The sequence below is a fragment of the Saccostrea echinata genome, unplaced genomic scaffold (genome assembly GCF_033153115.1).
Source record: "Saccostrea echinata isolate AGI-Se365-2 ecotype Australia unplaced genomic scaffold, CSIRO_AGI_Sech_v1 ptg000030l, whole genome shotgun sequence".
Classification (NCBI taxonomy): domain Eukaryota; kingdom Metazoa; phylum Mollusca; class Bivalvia; order Ostreida; family Ostreidae; genus Saccostrea; species Saccostrea echinata.
The window spans coordinates 11,603,493-11,627,681 of NW_026889779.1; the positions used below are offsets into that span (position 1 = coordinate 11,603,493).

General features: G+C 32.8%; 1 protein-coding gene across 1 annotated transcript; it reads left to right on the forward strand.

Annotated features, from left to right (window-relative positions):
- The first annotated feature begins 80 nt into the window (after window positions 1-80).
- LOC133197306 (glycine receptor subunit alpha-3-like) lies at window positions 81-23,599 on the forward strand. Its single transcript, XM_061333265.1, has 8 exons — window positions 81-799; window positions 13,804-13,865; window positions 18,715-18,782; window positions 19,352-19,581; window positions 20,625-20,707; window positions 20,815-21,009; window positions 21,426-21,826; window positions 22,595-23,599. The coding sequence occupies exons 1-8, from the start codon at window positions 711-713 to the stop codon at window positions 22,796-22,798; spliced, it is 1,332 nt and encodes a 443-aa protein (XP_061189249.1). The 5' UTR covers window positions 81-710; the 3' UTR covers window positions 22,799-23,599.
- The last annotated feature ends 590 nt before the right edge of the window (window positions 23,600-24,189 follow it).

The following is a 24,189-nucleotide window of genomic DNA, read 5'->3' on the forward strand; positions in this document are numbered from 1 at the left end:
TTACGTATCAGAATATCCCTATCTGATCCTTACAAAACCACCAAAGGCCAAAGCCTGATTGTACGTTCCGAGTAGTTATGCCAGGATATAGTATCTTTCTGTTATAAGCGTTAATTTGTCAAACTTTACACAATTGCTTTGGTTTTTTATCGGTATCCCGCTGTGTTGTATTATACAGCAAGACTGCTCCCATAAAGACGTTAGCATACGGAGTGTTTACTCGTTTCCCTATATACGCCAGCGTCCGAGGTTTATTGACTGACTAGTGGTGGAAGCTGAATGTTTCCAAGGTGCATAGATTTGCAAATATTAGAAATTTGGTTACAGGAATCGATTGCTATGAGAAGGCCCGTGTAAACGCTGGTAACTGGCATCCAGGCAGTTCGTCTTTCGACAGGGGGTTTTAATTTAGTCCTGCATTGTGCACTTATTTTCAATTTTTGCACCTGAAATCTGATGTAATAACAAAGGACTGTACAATACGTCATCAATTTTGTGCCTGTTGATGCCACGTGATGAAGTGTTTGATGATGGTGTCAGATCACTGCAGTTTATTCCTGGTACAACCAAAGATAAAAATACGTCATATAATTCAGAAATCAGAGGGATAATTAGTGCACTGGTTGTTAAACTCTTACATTAGTGAACTCTACAGGAAGAAATAACTGAGTGCAAATTTGCCATACGTCTTCTTTAATACATGCTTAAAAATGGCTTTGGTTAGAGTGTTGGTCTGTTTGTTTGTTTGCAACAGAATTGTAACTGGAAGCAATTCGAAGTCTCTCAAAGACTTTTCAAGGTAAGTTAAACAAGTCCTCGTTATCATTTTTATATGAATTGTTGCTTTATTTTTCTGCGTTTCATGTGTAATGATTGCTACTGTAACATTTCTTGCATGGTAGAAAAACTTTAAAGGAAAATCGTTAAGTTAGAGTAAGTTTCCTAACGTTTTCCTCATAACTGCAGATCAAAGTCTACCAAGAAGAAAAGTTCATTGTTTTGCACCAAAGCTAGGATGTTTAATACCTATAAATGTATTTGAGAACTAGGATCTTTATTTAGAGGGAACACGAATCGCATAAAGCTTGAAATACTGCATTCATCTATCAGCACTAATATTTTTTGTTGCCTGATCTTCTAAGAACTTCTCCGAACAATAGAAGTAATAAAGTAATAATATTAATTAAGCTTTCTTTATCAAAGCAGTATGACTAAAATCTCAATACCAATATATACAACACGTTCAGTTTATTCAAGACCACCAATATTTTATTTAAGTTTACGTTTACATGTACCAGAAGCTAAACATGTTCTTGAACTTTTTATTTTAAACGGGATTCTGTCATGATATAAGAGATTACTTCTTTACCCATTCCGTAGATAACTTGTTAACGGAAAGCTTTCTCTCTTTGTACCTAGGTTTTAATGTTGAAAAATTGTCGGCTCATGGCTAATTACAGCAAAACACACGATAGATTGCATTCTGGAATAAACTTCAAAGTTTCTGAATGCAAAAAAGATGCAACTCCAGCTTACTCCTGGAGAAGATTATTAATTAATGCTCATGTCTAATGAACTGAGATCTGTTGAAGTTTGTATATATGTAATATTAATTAATTTCAAAATGTTCACCGTTTTCCTTCGATGAAATCAGAAGTTAATTGTTCATTTAAAGACATTAATTTATTTCTTTTTTTACATGTTGTATGCAAAAATTATCTTTCGTCTTTTTTGCAACTAAGATCAATCATTCCTGATACATGTGATGAATGAGTGCACTTCTAAAATCTTCAAAGTTACTTGAGCTAAAATATTCCAATCTTTATCTTTGCTTATGGAGAAGATCATGAAAGATATTTTCATAAAATCTTTTCTGTGAGGGTAAGAAATTATGCGTAGGAAAACGGAATATTTGTAAATTATCTACAATATTTATTTTGCTGTATCATAACTAGCCGCTGTAGAGGTGATAATATTACATTTATTTAAGCTAAATATTTGATAAGCATTTGTGATAAAAGTATACTTGAAACTCTAATAGAAGACTGAAAACTAACTTCTTATTTCTCCCATTCAAACCAGATGTCAGATAGATAAATTTCGATCTGTGGCAATTACGCAGATATTGAATGGAAGTACGAAGTGAATTTGCCATTAGATAAACCGTATTAAAATATTTGTGCCAGTGATCTAGATTACTTTGTTATTGACCTATAAATTATTTAAATATTCCTATATTGTAAATTCCATTGAAAAATTTCCCTCAGGTCACATGAAAGATCACAATGAGTATATTTTAGAGGTCAGTGATATATAATGTAAATATATATATCCAAAAAAAGTTCGCCAGGTTTACTACCACATTGGCATCTTATGTCGAGAAGAATATTCTAATACACTGTTCACTTCTCTAAGATAATTGTTTATCTTATGTATAAGAATTATATACCAGAAAGCTGTAAAAAGAAACCAATACGACCAATGTTCAATATCAATATTTATTACTTCTGGCCATGTAAGACAACCGAGAGTACGGAACCAATATAGATATTATAAATTCTGCCTGTTGAGTGGCTCTTCAATCCCTCAATGTGATAGACTGATTGACTTTGTGCAAATTGTATTTGAATCTTTGAATCTAAACATTCTATATTTCTTGTGAAGAGCACATGCTGTGGTTTGTATTGCATGTACGTGTGAGGTTTTTGTGGTACCACTAATAACGAGATATCTGGAGATATCTGGAGAATCTTTTAAAATAAATGGATATAACTATTATAACGGACAATTGCTGATTGCAATGAAAGGCAAGAGATACATGTATTTAAGGGACAGATAGATTTTGTAGCACGTCTTACAGGTTTTCAAAAGTTCAATGACAAACATGTATGTTGTATACGATTAGATTTCGTATCATATTCTTACTTGTGTGCAAAGTGCATTCAATTATTATTAAACACACGAGGGGGGTTGAGAAGTTTAGATGAACCGACCTGAAGATTGATACAAGCCCTACTTGTGTCTCACTGGGAAGCATGAGATCTATGTATCAGCTCTACCGTTTACGTGAGGCTTTCTGGAATTCACATAAGGGTATCTCGACCCCGATCTAAATACCCGCAGGCCGATGAGAATTGAACTACATATGGTAACCATTCAGTGTATCTTTCATCCCAAAGGAAACATATGATGATATAGACTTCTGAGCGAAAGTCGGGAGATTTTTCTTTTTATTCATTTTCTGCGTGTATACAAAATCTAGATGAAAAGAAGCAACGACTTGACTAAGGCTAAAATATTTTATTGGAAGAATTCAATATCTTATGTATAGCTTACAATAACTTTGTAAAATGAATTTGAATACAGATGATATGATAGGGAGGGGAAAAAAGATACCGGTAATTTGAATATAAAACTAAAATACATATTTATTTGATTGACTTTCAGAAGCCTATCACTTCATCCTGACTAAGTCATTATTAATCCATTCATTCCTTAAACCTTGATTATTTTTGCTCTGCATGAAAATACTTCATATTTCAGAGGAAGGGGAAATTCCTTTTCTCAGCTATCGACGATAAACCCTAGAATTGTAAGCAAATTACAAATGTAAAACATGCTGCATTAAATGGAATCAAATTAACGTTCTCAACATGCATTAACAACAAAGCACTTCTTAACTTGTTTCAAATCCATTAAAACTTTTTTTGATTTTTGTAAAAACTTACAAAATGCCTTTTATTTTTTGCATCGACGACACGTTTTAAAACATCTGCAATATCTTCACTCTTTACCAGAGTACAGAAAATTTATGATAAAAATGACCTATTTACTGCAGTTACATATTTACTTTGAAATGCAGAAATTCAGAAAAAGTTTTATGGGAACAATAGACACACTGTGTAAAACCTGGTGGTCTTAAAATAGGAGAGATGCCACATTTCTTTTATGAGCATTGAAAGCACATGACTCAATAGTGTGTTGTTACAACGGCGAACAATTTGTAAACCATGCAACTTTCCTTTCGTTCGCATCGAATTGCAACTGAATATCTCTTTTATAATTTTTCTGTGATTTAAATTGAATTTAACATCACAAACAATCATTTTAAAATGTGTCATTGTTATGACTGCAATTGCAGGGAAATTTAAAAGTAAAAAGGATACGTTTACTAGTATATTTGGTCGGCAGTGTTTCTTCATTTGTGAACGTTCGAATGTTAAAATTTCTCCCTAGCACACTACTTTTTAATGCCGTTTCACTTCAAAGAATTAAGGTTTTTATAATGAACATTCGAGGTTTGAAGCTTGTTAGTAAAGAGGAATTTGGCTTGAAAGCTCGGAATACACGTAGTAGAATACATTTAACTGATAACTAAGCTAATTAAAAGGAGAAACATTTATTACTAGCGTTTTGTTCTTTCATTTAATCTGTGTTAAAAGGTTTCTAATTTGCATCGTAATTTTTTTTAAAGCTTTAAGTTTTAACAGGAAAAGAAAAATAGTACCATCTTTCTGTCCGTTAATCTTATCAGACAATTGGTCTAAATCCGTAAAGTCTGGTTTCAGATGGTTTTTGTAGCAGGTGCCATCAGTTATTTTTTGCCGGGACGGCCAATTTCAGCGGTATATTACGTTGACGTAGTCTGAGAGAAACTGGCGTTTATTTCACTCTTTTCTATTCTTACAGATCGAAGAAATCTAAAATAAATCTTCATACGGGCTAATATTTCTTCCGCAACGTCAATGTCCGGTCGTTGAATAGAACCATGGTTTCGTGCTTAAGTGTGGCATGTTTAACATCCTTGATTATCCGGGGTCCTTAATTGAGAGTGATGTACATCTTTCCCTTAAGAAACTCGACTACTCATACAAGAGTCAATATATCGCCATTTTATACTGTAAATTCATAACTAAAAAGACGAAAAGATTTTGCATGCAACACAAATACAATTCCTATAGACCTGTAATCCACATCCTAACTGGTGATTAAAAGAATACATTTCTATATGCAATTTACGCATAACATTTAGTTCATTTAGTTTAGTCTAATGAATCATATTACCAATGATTAAATCAGAACTTGCAAGAGAGAAATTTCAAATTTAAATTTTACAACCATATTGCACTCCATGACTTTATTGTCGATGATTTGTAATATTTAACATAATGCAGTAGTAGTCTGCTTCTGCTCGCAAAAATAAACAGTGTATGGAGAGAAATTTCAGAAATCATAAGAAGACATAAGAAGACAAGCGATTAAAGTTGAAACTATGGTTGATGTGTGTTGAAAAACAGCTTTCTTAGGAAAGTCTCTTTAATTTGGTACTGAACTTACCTCGCAATATCCTGCAATTCTCGAGCATATTGGTAAACAAAGATTTCATGAATGGCCACACGTGACACCCTTCAATAAAACTGTTTAACCACGCATTTGTGTTCGTGAAACCTGCTCTAATTTCTATTAATTGATTCAAGAATCTATTTCTGTAAATAATGCTTTGTTCGCTTTTTTCATTGTTTATGTCTTATACATTAACTAGAGCCAAGCTGTGTTACAACACTATTTCTTTTTTTTTTTTTTTTTTTTTTTGAGATTTGGGTAAGGATTTTGTTTTAATTTGTAATTAACAGATTCGCCACAATTTTGACTTAGAAGAAAAAAATGTACATTTTTATGTCAAGTATAGATATACTCAAAGTTACAGACTTAATCATTTTAAGATTTCTAAAATCGTTAGAATAGGGAATATCAAGTTTCTAAAGTTTACATGCACTCATAGCACATATGAATTAAGATTGTAAAAAAACAATATTGAATGAATGTATCGTATATCGAACTTGTTTGAGAAAGGTTTATTCATTCACTATCACTACGCTTTAGCTCTTTTATTTCTTTAGCCAAGAGTTATTAAATGATAAATGATAGTCTCTTTTTCATTTGGGTTGGGTTGGTGGTGGTGGTGGTGGGGGGGGGGGGGGGGAGGCAATGTTGTCATATTCTGCACTATATTATATTGTCTATTGGCTTCTAATAAATTAGCTTCCTTTAAAAGGAATACATTATACTTATTTTGCTGTGACATTTTGTGATAAGGTTATTTCAATTACACGATTTGTAACTGTATTTGAATACCGAAGTAGTATAAATTGATGCAAATACATACATCCTACGCTACAGCTAGGAAGTAATGAAATTTTAAGTCTACTGGGACCTCCGATGATGGAAATTTGTCATTCGCTGAATGAATACTGTTATTTCTTAATTAATCATTATGCTGCTTGACCCTCAATGACGCCAACATCACAGTTATGCGTGCCATGCTTATGAATGTATTAATTACTAGTTTCCATTGTGTGCACTCTTTAAATTTGAATATTCCAAAACTGAAAGGATTTGATTTCACAAGTGGTGATTTTACTATGTTGCAATGTTTAACCATTAGTGTCTTAGAAATGTCTCGGTAATTTATGAAGTGTGATTTGCTTAAATCAGAACAAATTGCACATACAAAAGTATGTAAACAGTATTGTGGATGGTATACGATGTATATTAACATCTATGCACTAAACGTCTTAGTACAAAATCTTTGACTGCTTCTGCTTTTTTACATTATATTTCGATTTTACACAGAATGATGTATAAACTTGCTTTGACATTCTTGTAAATTGTGTATGATACGAAACCATCAAATGTATAAAATAATGCAGCATTTGGGTGCCAGAACCATTAAAAAGACCCTATTTGGTGTCACTAATGACGTACTGAAGGGTTACTTTCAGTCCTTTTACTTTACATATTGCCAAAAGAATAATAAGTGACATGCAATCGATTTTATATGGTGCTATACTATTAAGTTTCAACCATCTTTTGCTTGTTTTATCTGCTCCCTCTATTCCATTGGCTTTCTTAGGCAGAAAATATGCAGCATCGCCATTTAGTTACGAGGTAATTCAGATTGTCCCCCAAAAGACTTAAACTGGCTAGACTTTGTCTCTGTATGTATATTCTTTATTATAAACTCAATACATAGAAAATCTTTGATTTATGTATATATATATATTTAAATACATAGAAAATCTTTGATTTATGTATATATTTATTTATTTTATTTTATTTTTTTATTTTTCAATTAATTTTTTAATTTTTTTTTTTATCATATCTAAATAACAAAATAAAAAAAATACTTGTGCATATTTACAAAACGTCAAAGACACCGACGGTGTGGTAATACTTCATTAAATAAATCTCTGGAAAGCTTACTGCATTCACATTACGCTCTGTAGCACTTTGTTCTTATAAAGATTTAGTCCACATTATGACACGTTCTAATGAAAAGTTGTCAATTATCGGTGGTCCACAAAGATATCGGGAGTATGTATCCCAGTTATAAAAGTGGGTCAATATCTGTCATGAAATTAAAGTTACAGTGTAAAAATAAACACTGAAAATTATTTCCCCCATTATATAGAAGGATGCTATTAATGATTCACATTTACTGCTACTATTACTACAAGGATAAAATACAGCTGCTTTTTGACCCTAGAACAAAGATATCTAGTAATCCTACATAAAATATTCTGAAAGTAATATCCCCTTGTAATTACAGAGGGACTATAAGTGATGTTGAAAATTTATTTTTGAAGCATCTACCCAAATGGAAGTACATCAAAAGTAACAATGCAAAACTCTATGAACTGAGGTTACGACCTTTCCAAGCATCATTTCGAGGGACAAACGAACGAGTCTCTAAGACTGCGATGTAACGATTGATACTGTTATAATTCTAATAAGAAACTATCAACCATTTTTTTTAACTTGGAGCATGCAGGCCTTTCCATGGCAGAATTTAAGTTATCCAACTCCTGACACTGGTTATATCAAGGATTTTCTTTTTCTTTTATTTATTCATTTTTTGAGAAATATATTTTAGATATATGTATCTACTCTTGTAGCATATCTCAAAATCGGAAAGAAAATTGTGGTCAGTATGCATATTACTGAACAACAGTATAAAAAAAAACTTTTATGGCGACGCTTGGCATGGTAGCCTTATTAAATTGATAGGGAAAATATATTGAGATTTATAATAAATGTGAATAGTATAACCTGCCCACAAATTTCAGGTAACTCTGTGGGCATTTTTTTTCTCTCCAGGTTTATCCTCAATTGACTCTTCCAGAGTATAACCAGCACATCCTTGTGTTTTTGGTATTACAGTATAATAATTCAAAACAAAAGAGTCTGAGAGATCCATATAATATAAGATATGCAATCCATCTGCCCTCTGCTATGTTCTTGTCAATATTCACAGTTTGTACAGATTTTATATACATGTGGGTTTGTCTTAATAAAAGGCAATGTATGGAAGGTTGAACTCGGATGAACATTTTTTAGTCATAACTCCACTGTACCGCAAATTAAGATGAATTTTTTTTTTAGAATATCAGTAGGGAAAAACTTTCTGTCTTTCCTATTTCCAGTAGTAGGAGAGCGCTCTTCAAGGGCGATAACTCTGAGAGCCTGTCAATTACTCTTTCATAACTTTTCTTTGTAAATGAAATTTTGCTAGTAATAAGAAGTTTACTTTTAATGATAACGCTGTTATTTTAAAAACATTAAATTAGAAAATAGTTTCCTGCTGTTAGAAAGTTTAAAACTATTATTTTAAAGTTAAAAATAAGCGTATATTCTTGCGACATTGAAATAAAGTTTAAAAATACATGTACGATGGATAATTTATTATTTTCCATCAATAAACATAACTATTTGTAGCAATTAAATTGTTTATTCAAAGATTTACGTATTTTTTTTTATCCTTTTCCTTTATTTATTCCGATGAAAACAGTTTGATTCTTGTGGTAAAACTACTTAAAAATTGAACATACATGTATTGAAATCCTTATAAATTTACCCCTGGGCAGGATAATCTTACTTAAATTATGTAAGAATAAAAAAGAGGCTGTATAGGAATAACATTTGAGGCCTTTCTGCATGAATGAAAATGTATACTAGTACTTGATAAAACTGGAACCTTGCAAAACACCAAGTAAAGTGCAAAAGGTCACAAGAATTTAAAAAGAGGTTGTCCATGTTTGTCACTGACTTGCAAAAAGTTGGATATTTCATGAAATCTGTACAAAAAATATTGATTTAAATTGGAATTTTTTTTGGCAAGATCCATGAAAAATCCGTTTAAAAAATGACCAATAAATGAAAAATGCTATTACTAAAATAGATCTATACGATTCAAAATTTTATGTCACTTTAAATGCTTAAATTAACAGCTGTTAAACGTATATATTTGAATCAAACATCAAGTAATTTCACTTTTAAAGCCCTATTTCTGGACAATTTTTTGCATTTAACATGGTTTTACTGGAGACTCACTCTTAATTACTTAATTCTTAATAATATTTTATCAAATGTAAACATTGCAATTAATATAATCTTTTTTTATGGAGAAATCTTTTAAAATACATTATTGGAAATAAACATTGCCCAATAATGTACCTGTATTGTTCTGTGACACATTGCACTAATAAAATATCAAATTTTTGATATTAAAATCCTAATTAACCACATACTATATTTTCTTGTATCAAGCTTTTTTTTTTTTTAATAAATTTAGTGCTGATCTGATAGGAGTATCCTATTAATTCAAAAAATGAAATAAAAAGTAGGAGCCAGTGATGTAAATTTTGAAATACCGGTCAAATTATCCATATTTCAGGCTAAAAACGAAGTTAATTTTATCTTGACTTTCTCAATATATCAGTCCTATCTACAATTTTTGGCAAAATATGACGGATAAATAACGTAAAAGTGTCTATGAGTAAAAATATGTATGGCCAAAGTTCCAGCATACTGAATAAAACAAATGTGTAGATTTTGATAATTTTCGTCTTAAAATCCTTCCAACGCAAGATATAGCCTTTCATAAATATCTTATTTTTAGCCTATTTTTGTAGCTGTAATTTGATGCTGTACAATTTTTAATTGTGTACGTTTATTTTTTAATTAGATGCTGTTTAATTTTTTTAAGTGTAATTTTGATATGTTATAAGAATTCAATTGTACATGTAATTGAAAATTTTGATTTTAGAGGTTCTAACTAGCTTAATTTTTAGCCGGGCTTTGCTGAAAGCAAAGTCCTGGCTGTAGGCATCGTGATCGACTGCCTTACTATAAATAGCATATGTTCAGAAAAGTAAACAAAAAGCCTAACAGCGTCAAAGCAGACGCTTCCGATAAACAAAATAGTCACATTGAAAGACGATACTTAAACAAATATTTTTTACATCTCAATCTACGGAATTGTTTATTGATCAATATTTTTGTTTGAGAATTAAATTGAAAGAGGAATTAGATATTTAGTTTATTATTACCGTGATATAACAATTTGTGCACATACGCTACTGAATGCATATTGTAAGCGAACTATTTTCAATAAGCGCGGGCTTTTCGACAGGTTGCCTATATTTCATATCGTTTTCGTCGATGTTATGTGAGTGGTTATATTCTCTGTTTTGTCTTTCAGCAAATAAATACCTGTAGATAAGTAAATTGGAGTTTAAAGAATTAAAGTGCGTTATGCCTGAATTAGGTCGCATGACAATTGTACATGGTGTATCTGGTGTATCTAGTCGGCGATAAAAGTAGTGTTTGTTTGAAACTTTAAGAATATCTCTAAAAATATGTGCATTTCTTTAACTATGAATTACATAAATTATTAAACCAATATGAATTTAATTTTTTTTAACATTAAATTCTAATTCAAATCTATCTAAAGAAAAATCAGCAAACCATATGGTTCAACATTCTTTTAAAAAAAAGTTTGGCAATTGACAGGCAAACATTTTTTGTAAAAAAATTAATTGTTTTCTTAAAAGTTAAAATTAGTTACCTTAAATGTTTAAATTAGTGACATTAAATAAAACAAATGACTTATATATTCCCCTCACTAGCCATATGTTATTGGTAGAATTTAAAAAAAATGTATGACAATTTTGTTCGTTTACTGATATTATAGTATAATTAGTCTGACCTATATTTATTTACGTCCGTGATGCATGTATAAACAGTAAGCCCACTGACAATGTCGTGATATCTGTAATTGTTTTTTTTTTTAAGATCAGTATAGCGTTAAGGTGTCTTGAATGGCAAGAAATTTAATGTAATAATGAATTTTAAAAACATCGGTGGTCATTTATCAGATGTAATTTGGTACGATACCGTGTTAATTCCTGCTGATATTTTCAGGGTTGATCTTGTGAAAACGGCTTAACATGAGACAATTTATTAAAATTTTCCTTTCAAAATAATTGCAAAAAGATGATGATTTTATTATTATATTAACGGCATAAAATAACAGCGAACACCGACTACTTGCAGCAAACAAGTGCGCCGCCATTACGAATTCGTAAAACAAAGAGACAGTTACGGATACTCGTAATTTTCTGAAAAAAAATGTGTAGGAGGTCAGTCGGGTATAACCGGAAACAAACAAATTTTTTTTAGCCTAATGATGTATGTATGTAAATATTCATGAAGATTAATCTTACAGTTGTAATACTGGTAATGCTGAAATGTTTTCAATATATATATTACTACTCAAATAAAAAAGTTAAGATTTGAATGCGTTTAAAGAAAAGGGTTTGAAAATACGGTATTACTTCGATAACCCTGAATGCAATTAAAATAACTTTCTCCTTTCTAATAAATAATTTCGAACAAAAATCCTTATGATGGTAAAGATCTTGTGTTTGTTTGTTTGTATGTTGTTTAACGTCCCTCTCGAGAATTTTTTCACTCATATGGAGACACTACCACTTGACGGTGGAGAGCTCCAAATTTTGTCCTATACTCGGCACTTACGGCCATTGAGCAGTGAGGGATCTTTTTCGTGCAAGCACCTATTGCGACACGGGCCCTCGGTTTATACGGTCTCAACGGAAGGACCGGTCTCCACGTCCCACAGTGGGATTCGAACCCGAGACGTAAGGATTAACTCCTTACTTCGCGACTCTAGAGCAGACGCTCTTACCACTGCGCCACGCGGGCGACTAAGATCTTGTGTAAAGGTGATGTAAATGAAGTTCAAAACTATTTCTTTTCTTTCATAATATGAAATAAACAATGCGATTCCATTTGGTTAATATTTTAATTTAATAGTATTGATTTAAATGACTGGGATAAAGATTTATATCCTGTGAAGCATGGAATATAAATAAATAAAAATGTAAACTTTAAGATAGAAATTTCATGTGAATATGTTTATGTATAATATATAAATTATTTATACCCATTTAACAATCAATTTAGCGTCGAAAATTTTTATGCTTACAAATTCAGATCAAATTTTTAGTGAAAAGTCAATGGTATATTTTGAATGTGAAAATTTTGTTCGAGACTTCTCACCTTAATTGGATTCATCTCGCATGTGCTCCCAAAGCGCTTTACAGTATATTGAGCGTGCGCGCGCATTCCAAAAAAAATTGGTCTTAAAACATATGCAAGCTCTCAAGGGTGCTGGGAAATAAAAATCGTTTATGTTAATATATAATTAAAAGAAAACAACATATAAAAAATAATGTTCATTAGTCTTTATCTAAGTACAACACATTATAATTTTTCATAAAAAGTTGGTTAGTCTTTGCTTCAAAACTTCCTGTTCAGAATGAAGAGCCATCTATGTACGAGCCATAAAGACCTGAATACATCATGATTTTCTCAGACAATGACCATTATGGCCGAACCTGGAACTAGAACTAGACTCATATTCATGTCATAAAGATTAGATAATTATAATTTTCGTGCAGCTGGTTTCCTAGAGGACCAAAAATAAAGAATATTTCTTTTCTGATTAATACAGGCATGTAGTATCATTATCAGAAAAAGGAGAATTGTCCAAACCCAAAAAATCCTATTCCGTTGGAGAAGGAGTAGGGGTGGGCTACAACTTACTTTCACATTTCGAATTTCATTAATTCATTACCAAATTACCGTACTTTTAATATGCTACAAAAAAATGATGGGTACAATCTAATTAAAATTAGACTATCCATTTTGCTTTTAGTAAATCTGTTCGTCGCTCGTGATAAATACCTGGTTTATATTACGAAGAGTGAGTTGAAAGTTCCAATTTAAATTTGATTGCGAAGAGTCAATCAACCTTTCAATGTACATTGTCCATTGTAAAAGTTTATGTTTGAAAAATGGTGACACCCCTAGCACCTCCGATACTATATATGTGCCTGTATGAATCAGCAAAACCACTCAAAGTGCACTGTTACCATGCATAACCATTGTGAGCTTAATGTTTAGAAAGGTATAAATGTATTTTCATTAAAAATATCACCAAGTCCTATCCTGGGGTCTTAACGTTGGGTTCTGGACCGTAAATTTTAATTATTGGTAGACGGGTTATTGTTAATTATAATCATACAAACTCGATCTGTTAAATATCAATGGTCAGAAAGAAAGATTTTAAAATATGTACTAATTCAGGATTAGACAATACACTCGAACATATTAAAGCCCGGCTTTCAGTACTTTCAGTACTTTGATTTTGATAGGGATTAGCACCTTCTGTCAATGAATAACAATACGCTTGAAATAATGTACACACTATAGTATTTTCTTTGTCATTTTGCATTTGTATCCCGACATTTGTTTTATTGCGAAGGGGGGAATACCATTTATGATAATGTTTCTTCAGTATTAATAAGTGGTAATTCCAAAAAAAATACATAGAATTTCTTTCTTTCAGCCGACGTTAAATCATTTGTTTCCATTTTTCAGAACTGAGCAGTTGGCCCTGATCGAACAGAAGATAGGTAATTCGCCGCCAAATTTTAACGACGGTAAGAGTGACAGGGATAGATTTGTGTTAAATTGTTGGATTATTACTATTTGCACTTTTTCTTGTCTGTTGGCACATAAAGAAAACAAAGCCGTAAATCTGTTGAAGGTATATTCGGTATTTTACGGATGTCAAATCGTAGACACAGCGACCCAGAGAAATATTAATCGTAGAATGGTTGCCAGACAGAGATTCCACAGAATTTATGCATTGGAAAATATGTTTATTTCTGATATCGTGAGGGGCACGATTAACCGAAATGTTTATGATTAAAAGAAGAAACAAATGTGTATATTCCCAGCTTGCTTTAAAACTCATTTTGCATTTGACGTTATCATTGCAAGAAAGAATGGTTTGCTGACTTAATATTTAATATTCTTAACATCTACATGCATTTGTATGACTATAACACTCCTCTATTTAATATCTCAAAAAATAAATTTAGATTTTTTTTTAAATTTGGCATTATTTTGACCTTAGAACCTAGATTTATTTAGAATTGACACAATCAAACTTATCGTGGCATGGAATAAATTTAATGAAATAATTAAGAATTTAAATTTAGTAAGGCAACGAAATTGGGATACAACCTTTTTCTAATAGCAATGGAAGAGAATTTTACTTATCCTTACGATGTAAAAACAACTGTGCCATCATAAAAAAAAAAATTAAACTTATATCAAAGCCTTGAAAAAAAAGTTGTATACAATCTTAAAAGAAAAGTCAAATCTGAGACAGTTCATTTCACTGAAACTATGCATAATTCATTTGGCCAGAGACACTGTGTCCAAAACACCACTGGCTAACATACTTAACATCAAGGCTTGTTTACTGTTCGTGCACTGTTTGTTATGTAAATAAGCTAAATAAATAATGGAAATAAATTAGATGCTGTACGGTTTGGCTCCACGTCGGAAATCTGAGATTTGGCAAAACTGAAGTGGAGAGTCTTCGGGTTGTTAAAAATGACAAGGAAAATTTTTCATTTAAAAACGTGTTATTGGGTTTTAAAATTAATTTCCTTGCAAATGACATGCAGGTTACATATTTTTTGTCGAACCTCTTTGCAATGGTCTATATTTAATTTATCAGATTCAGAGAACTTTACATTTCTTCACGATTAACCCGTCGAACACATCACATAAAAAAGCAAATAATCGTTTTTTGAATATACGATATAAAGAAACAAGTCGTTAAGAGAAAACAGTTTGTGTATTCTCTCTCTCTCTCTCTCTCTGTTATCTAAGATATCATGATAAGCACGCATAACATATAAGATATATATTGGTAAGGTCTATAACATAATTTATGAACGTGTCCTGATGTAAGAGGTAAATTAACGTTATAACAATTAAAGCATAAATTATTGGAATGTTTCGTGAAGTCTTCTCTTACCCACGAAATTAAACTGTATAAATACACCTAGACAATATATTGAAATGAGCTCTCTTTACAGTTTTAGACTAAATTACATGAAATACCTGAAATAGGGATTCTATGGGTAACCATTCTCACGTAAGAAGCATTAATTTCAAAAAACAAAAACAAAACCAAAAAAAAAAAAAGCAAAACAACTAGATGCTGCCATAAGAAAGTAATACCCGTACGTAGTTTTTGCCTCTAAATGTTAACCTTCATACTTGGAGAACAAGAGAAGAAGCCACAAATAATTCTAAAATTCGACAAAAAAACTATGTTTTTCGACTCCACTTGGCCCCTAGGGTGAATAAAAATTCCAAAACCTTATTGCACTTTTATAGGACACCACCAATCATATTCCAAAAGATGAGTTGGCTACTGTGCAAATTTAAGAGGAGTTCAGGGGACCAGGTTTTTTGTAGAAAACCGTCGTTTTTGACCCCCAATCGCCCCAGGGTGAAAATCGAAATTCCGAAACCTCATTGCACATCTACAGGACACTCTCGATCATATTCCAAAATATGAATGGGCTAAAACTGTAAGAAGGGTTCAGGGAACCAGTTTATTTTTTAGAAAAAAAACTTTTTATACTCCAATTTGGCCCCCAGGGTGAAGATGAAAATTTCAGAATCCTTTTGCACATGTTCAAGGTACCACCAATCATATTCCAAAGATGAGTTGGCTTTTGCTTAAAATGTTAAAGTAGTTTGAGGAAGAAAATATTGTGATAGGCGGACGTACGGACCAAGACAAAAACAAGATTCAAGGCACTTTCTTTGGAAAATGCAGGTTAAAAAAAACCCTGTTGCATTTTCTTGTGCCTATAAAGTGGAAGGGGATAGTTTCGTACTAAAACCCGGTCAAATTTCTTAAAAACTGAGAAATCCCCTGTTTGATGTGATATTTTATGAAGAAAAAGGAATAATGATGGGGTATTATGTGCAGTGTAGCAGAGTGCTTATGCAATAAATGATGTGCAGTATGTAGGTGTCGCTATGATGCTTAGCATACACAGAGCAGCTGTAAATGAAAACTAAGACACGTTGTCAGTTACCGAGGAGATTCAGCAGGAAAGCTGTAGGACTGAGAAGGACGTCTGTATCTTTGAGGGAAGGTGAACTGGCCACAATCAATTGGTGAATTTTCATTAGGACATACACTGATCTACAGAATGCTGCGTGTTTTATCCCCCTTGCTCAGGAGCGGGCTGTATGGTTGCGGATGAGACTCAAATCTAGGAAAAACAAGCCCAAATCTGGGGAAACCCTCAACTGCATTTTCGGTACACGTGCACTCTAATATGCAGATTACATGCTATATGTTGATATATTTTTTTTACCTTTGGGAAAAGAAGTGCAATTACATAGCCCCCAAAAACTGTCTCCGGGTATCTATTTTAATTTTATTTGCCAACCCATCGGTACATGTTTGGATTTGAAAAACTGTCCCCTGCCATTTAAACAAGGATGCACGGTAAATGATAAATCACTTCGTACATGTAAGTATTTGGAGTTAACAGTAATTTTTTATGGTCAACAAACCGTGTTCTATCTTATCAAATTACATTACAACGTTTCACTGCGTCTGACGTCAAACTTTCAAAGTTTCACTACTCACAAAAATCTATATCACTTAATATCTGTATAAATGAAAGGGTCTCCGACTAGCAATTCCTCGTTGGATAAAGAGTTTCTTTTTTGTATATACTCACAAAGACTAGAATTAGCCTAGATTTTGAATGATTCAAAACAAGAACAGAATTGGTAAAGAGATTGCAAAAAAGTAGTAGCTTCTGCATCCATTTTGCTGACTCAGATAGTTTTGAATTATCTTCTATAGATAATCTAGAATGACGTCAATTTATGCTTTTAATCTTTAAAAAAAAAAGAATGTTTATGCTATTTCATTGTTTTAAAAACTATCCAGCTAAGCTCTTTGAAATAGGGAATGTAATACGGAACTTACTATTGACCTCCAAAAACCAATATAACACAATTTACCGCAAGTTGAGTCACGTTTATGGTGTATACCATTCTCTTACGGTCAATCAGATCCCCTCGGACTTAAATTGATTAATAATTGTAGGTAATAATTGATGGCAATCTCGCGTCCAATAGCAATCATAAGGGGACTGTTCCCAGTGCGAGTATCTTATTATCCACCCGCAACCCCGTCACTCCTGCGCGTTAATTGCTTGTCAAATAACATACCCCAGGAAAAAAAGGGGGAGTTGATTCCATTTGTGGTAGGAAAGCAGCAATCCAGCTTATGTAAAAGCAATGCGCAGCGAGATATTTGGACTGACATATATTTCAGTGTCATTTCCAAGATTACTAGCTGGTAATGATGATGCAAAATTGCAACCTTGCATTTAAAGCGATCAAGCCTTTAGACTAGTAATTGAAAGAATTATATTTTGTCAAGATCTGTACAATGTAAATCAGTATTATGTACATTTATGATGTACGACCGTTGGGGCGAGGATTGATGTGTATTACTGGACACATGTACATAGCATACACTCTTAATTTAGATCTTCCTCTTCAGTCAAACCGCACGAGACCCAGTCTCAGGTAATGTCTTGCCAACTGAGATCATCGCTTGGCGAAGGAACAGTCACTATTTATGTTAACGTCGTGTAGGTTTGACGCTGCGCCGGGAATGAGAATCGAACCCGGTACCTACCGATCATGAAGCGAGCGCCCTACCACCAGGTTATCGCGAATCGATATTTGCGTTTGAGGTGATAATGTACACAGCAGCGCACGAAGAGCGGCGAAGTCTATTTTGGATGAATTGTCACTTGCTTCCAGTTTGGTTATCTCTCTCTCTCTCTCACACACACAGAGAGAGAGAGAGAGAGAGAGAGAGAGAGAAAAGGAGAGAGATTGGACGCATTTCTAATATTTTCAGTTTTATCCGGCAGCTGTTCCCCTAAGTCAACTTGTTTTGCAAATATCACAGATTGAATCCTTCCCTCTATACCTATCCTAATCGAAAGATCAATTTTAAATTTATGTACATGTATCTTGCTATAGTCTATTAGTGTTCTTAGTTTCAATGAATTCGGACCAAAACTGTGAGAAGAGTAGTGCTTTGAAGATTTTCATCAAAATTTGTAATTTTACTTACCATGGCAACATTCATCACTGAAATTAAAAAAAAAACGATAAAGAAAATTGTAGCTTTTGAAGGTAATCTACTTGTTTACTAAGTTTTATTTTAATCGGATCAAAACTGTACAAAAAATAACTTTTTGCAAAATACGGTCACCCTACCACTGCGTTAACTCTACGTTTTTTACAAGTAAAGGTTAAAATGGGGGGGGGGGGAGAGAGGAGCATATCAGTGATTGATTTTACTTAAATTAAAATTGACAACAAGGTTGTCAGTTATACTACACTTTTAAATTGTAATTCTTTTATTTTTAGACTTTGCAACAAAAGTAGAATGTCAGCTTGCCATCGACAGTTTCGATTCCATTAATGAAGTAGATATGGTAGGTTTGTTTGTTTGTTTGTTGTATATGGTACGTAAAACGTTTTTAGAAAACGTCATTTTTTCATGTTCAAAACAATGATACAGTTGTAATATATTTAGAATGAATGTTTACACAATTCTTACATTTTACGTGTAATTTAACAGAATGAATTATCTAGAAACGTTTTATCCTTGATAAAATTCGATTAATTAGTTAATTAATTTTCTAATTAAACATGGTTTATCTTATACTGATAAATCTATAAATTTTACCTCTGAGGGACCATACTTTGAGATTAATGGTACATACTGAAGATTCCTTATTTTAAGCGTGTTCAATATCGCGTAATGATTCCAAAACATAAAATCGCGAGAATATAAATTCGCGATTTGGACTATTGATTGAAAGATTTTGCATGTATTTTGTCAACATAAATAAAAGCGAGTAATTTTATTTCGCGAGTGGTGCTTCTCGCAAAATTACGCGATAATAATTTTTCGCGTAAAATTTTGAAATCTACGGTATTTCATTTTTTTCTGTTGGACTAAACTTTGAGATCAATGCTGCATATTTTTACTATTCTGTAGGACTTTACAGTGAGTATAATGCTACACTTGAGTTGGCTGGACGCCAGATTTACGGTGTGGACTTCCGGTAATGAGGATATTGTTTTGGAGTTTGACTCTAAGAGACTTGACAACATATGGACCCCTGACTTGTTTTTTCCTAATGAGAAAAAAGCATTTATCCACCAAGTGTTCATGCCAAATAAAATGTTACGTGTGTACAGTGGAGGCAAAGTCTCTTACACTGTCAGGTATAAATCTACACATTTCAATTTGAAATCAGTTTTTCCCTACAAAGAATGAAACTTTATAAAAGGTTAAACCTGTAACCAGTGCTATCAAAGTTCTTAAACGACAAAATTACTTAGAAGCATAAAGATTTGAAATTAGATCAGATGAAATAAATCAAATTAAAAAAAAAATAAACAAAATGAAATAATAAAAAAAAAACTTGGGAAAAAAGGGTTCAAATTACAAAAAAATAAACACAATTTTTGACGTCAGTTTTGCACAATATCATTAATCTGACAACGTCCCAAGACGAACAAAAATTTCGTCTTATATAGACGTTGAACTTTGAATAAAATTAAAGCTGTATATTAAACCTTGCAATGGAATTGGGAAAACATTTAATATGCACCGATATTTCACGGCATTTCAATGTAGCTTCTGACAAGCTGATCTTGTTTGAAATGTGGGGTGATTAGGAACGATCAGAGGGGAATGAAAGGTGACTTGGCAAATCTGGTTATATTTACATGGTATTTAGAAAATGTTCCATTTTGACAAGCGGCATGGTGGAGTTCTATTTTTGATTTATTTAATCTGGTAGTTCACTGTTGTGATCGACGAAAGATAAACAATAAACCTTCTAGGACAACAATTTTGACGGGTCTATGGCAAAAACGTTTCCATTTATTAAGGAAATAAGCCTATGAGCTTCCTCGTTAGAGCTCAATACCTTCAAAAATTCTTCTTTTTTTGCGTTTTACTTTATAGTGCTTTTCATTGATCATGCCCTGTAAACGTTCAACAGGTGGCAAAGTACGCGCGAGTTCTCTTTTCATTCATCCGCCAAAAGATCACACCCTTTTTACCCATGTACATGTAAAAGTCACTTAAATTCAGCGTTTGAACTTGGATTGTAATTATTTTTACAGAATTCTTTCTATAATTTTCAACCTTCATTGATATGATCATAGAATTTCCTATCCTTTCCTCTCTCTTAGGGTTTGAAATATTAAAAGAAATATTTTAAGTTGCTTATTTATATTTGATTTTGATTTTTCTTCAGACTGTCACTAACCCTTAGTTGTCCAATGGATTTAAGAAACTATCCCTTCGACAAACAAGTCTGCAGGATAGAAATGGAGAGTTGTACGTATTCATTAAACATCATATAAAAAATTAAATTTTTCTCAAAAACAATAAAGATTTATTTGTATCAACACAATTAACCGTTATCAATATCTTGTCAATGATAGTCAGCTACAACGAAGATAACATTATTTTGGAGTGGGCAGGGATGGAAAAACCCGGAAATGAAAGCCATCCCGGCCTGGTTAACGTGACTCAGAGGGTCGAGATACCTGTGGAGATCAGTGACAACATAGAAATGAATCAGTTCCGGGTCGTTGAAAAGCACACACTCAAGACTCTTAACGAACGTAGAGGGGCAGGTAGCAAAATCATAACTTGATCATGGCTATAGAATAAAATAATATTTTTAAAATAATATAATAAAATTTAACAGTTATTAATTGTTCGTGTCGATGGTCAATTTTTAGTGCTTTGTTTAAATTTCCATGACGTACATCCGACACATGCGATATACAGTGTTGTTGGTTAGAGAGTGCGCGCTCTCTCTCTCTCTATATATATATATGTATATTGTAAGGACATCAACTGGTTAATGTTTGTTTAATGTTTTTGAAAATAATTTCATATAAAACTTGCAATGATGATTCAATTAATCTACTTTTTTTAAATGCACAAGGGCATCAGTCAATAAGCTTGACAAAAAATGGCATAAAAATAGTCAACCTTTTATAAATCAAAATTAAAATAAACAAATTTCAAGCATCATTCTTTTCAGGAAATCATAGCCTCCTTCAAGCCGAGTTTCACCTAGTGAGAGACATAGGATACTACCTGGTTCAAATGTACATTCCCAGCATGCTTATCGTCATGTTGTCCTGGATCTCTTTTTGGCTTAATGTGAATGCCGTGCCCGGGCGGATTTCCCTGGGTGTGTTGACTGTACTGACAATGACGCAACAGAGTTCTACAGTTAATGCCACCCTTCCCCGTGTCTCATATACTAAAGCCATTGATATCTGGATGTCCTCGTGTTTAGTTTTCGTGTTTGCGGCTCTCATTGAGTTCGCTGTCGCCAATGTGCTAGCTAGAAAGGACAGCAACAAAGGATTCAGTTTCAAAAAAATGTTTCTCCTACCAACTCTGAGTGAAAAAAGAAAGAAAAGGAAAGGATCAGGGGTATGTCTTTAGACTGATAACAAATATCTACATATCTGTCCATTTTCCTGACAAAATTGAGTGCATGTCAACGATTCAAAACTCGGGTCTATTAACCTTTAATGTGTTGCTAATGGTGTCTGTTGAACAAACTTAACATTGTTGTGGAAACAGATGGAAGGGAAAAAAAATCATTTTTCATACTGAAAAATATTTAGCTTAGGGGCAAAGAAAACACTGCACACTTAGACATTTACTAAAATAATATCAGGAATGATCGAAAGATGGCTATGTTCGAATTCTCCCCAAATCACACGTGGTTATCACCAAAGGAAAGCGAGGCTGGCTGTGAAGTTTTGATAATCAGCCCTTCGAGCGCCAAAACATAAACATTCAACTCTCCATGTAGCTCTTCACCTCTAGTCGCTCATGATTGAAGGAAGCAATCTGTCTTCTTTTTCCCTAATCGAAGTATCCGTAGATACATTTCAAGAAATTTTAAATGTTATATTTTTTATTGAATTTCCAAATAGGCTCAAATTGTTAATTATAGATATTTTACCTTTAAAGACAATTAATATTTTAATACATCTCCTGATTCAAGAAAGGGTAACTTTTATCATTTTTTTCCCCAAACAACTGGCCATTTATAGTTTATCAATTCCAAAAATGGTGTCAGGTACCAGTGAATTTGATAGCCATTAGGTTTATTTATTTAGATTAGAAGCAATGTTTAAGCAGCTCTTCTGTTGATGGATATGTTAGGTAAATGTTTATTTTCCACTTCAGGTTTTAGTGGATGACAAGGGACTGATGCGACTAGATCCTGAAATGGACCCAACTCTTGTTCAGAAACATCGAGAACTTTCCGGATTGTTGCACGCTATGTATTTGGATGTAGCCTGTCGCTTTCTGTTTCCGATTTGTTTTGGAATTTTTAACCTAGTGTATTGGACAATTTATACATCCGATCGTTTTGATAGTATCGTTTAGTGAATAGTGAGAGACTATAATTGTGATGATAATGATTTCATAACCATGCACTCCGGCTTTTCCGATTGCGAATATTTCTATCATTTCTTAATGAAAAAGAACGCCATCAGTTTCAGGACACCGATGCCATGTGCCGTTTACGACATATGATTGACTTCACCACAATGTCGTAAAACACGGGCTTTAAGAATAAACACATACTGAGCAAAGACATAACTTTTCACTATGTTGATTGCTAAATAGTTTTCCGAGTGTTTGTATCATCAATCAGATTACATTCCATAGATTTTACGATCGATTCGTTGTCTTTCTGAAGCTCAAGCTTAAATGTGTTGGTAAATGAGTGTTCTACAAATTCAATTTTATATGTAAAAAAAGGTCAATTGTTCTGTTCATAATTCATGTACATCATAATGAATGGTTCTTTGCTCTTTTTTATTTGCTTGAATTGATATATTTATCACGTGCTTCCGTTCTGTGTCAAATTCTGTGATAAAATGAGGGGAGGTAACAGAGGAACTTTCTGGACTTGGGTGAAATTTCCTAGAAAAATAGTAAAAGAAATGGAACTCTCCATACAATAGACGTAAAGCTGCCATTTTGACTAATGATTATGAATATTTGATATGAATATTTGATATGCTCCATGTAGATTGAAGTGATTTATGAAAATTAAAGTTAGAATAAAGTTGTTTCAACTCTGAATTAGCAAGAATGAATGGTGAATAAATAATGTTTTCTTTATTTACTGTTTTTGGCAATAAAAGTCTTCCTGAGGAAATTAAATCATTGATTCAGTTATAGATTGTTTGATGTTGTATTGTAATAAAAATTATATCTTGGGAATAAGGGTTGCAAAATTTAAAGCTCGTGGATCGGATGGGCAACGACCTTTCGGAACCCGCCAAAGGGTATAGAAAAAACAGGCTGCTGATAATAATGATGACGTTGATACAGGAAAGAAAATATATTTACAATATGAAACATAGGAATGGTCAATTAAAAACAAGCCTCACGTTCATATTTTCTTGTAGAGTGTAGACAAAACCATGCTAATATCCTATTTCAGGGCGTTTGTTTTTTTATTTAAACAATGTTTGTGGGAGTTTGTCTAATTTCTACCTTGGTGTTATAGGGATTTTGTACCAGTCTGTGTGCACATAATTTTGACACCTGCTGAAGGTGTTGATCGGTGTTGGCTAATTGGAGCTATTAGCAGATCACAGTGGTGCGTTCATGCGCAGCGGTTCTACAACAATCTTAGTGAGAACTTTCCAAGCGACGCGGTGGTTCCTAGAATGTTTTGGAATTATTAGCTGTTAATTAAACAAAGCGCGGTACCGCAACAGTGAATAGGAAGTGCAGCCAAGGGGGTTGACGTCACATATATG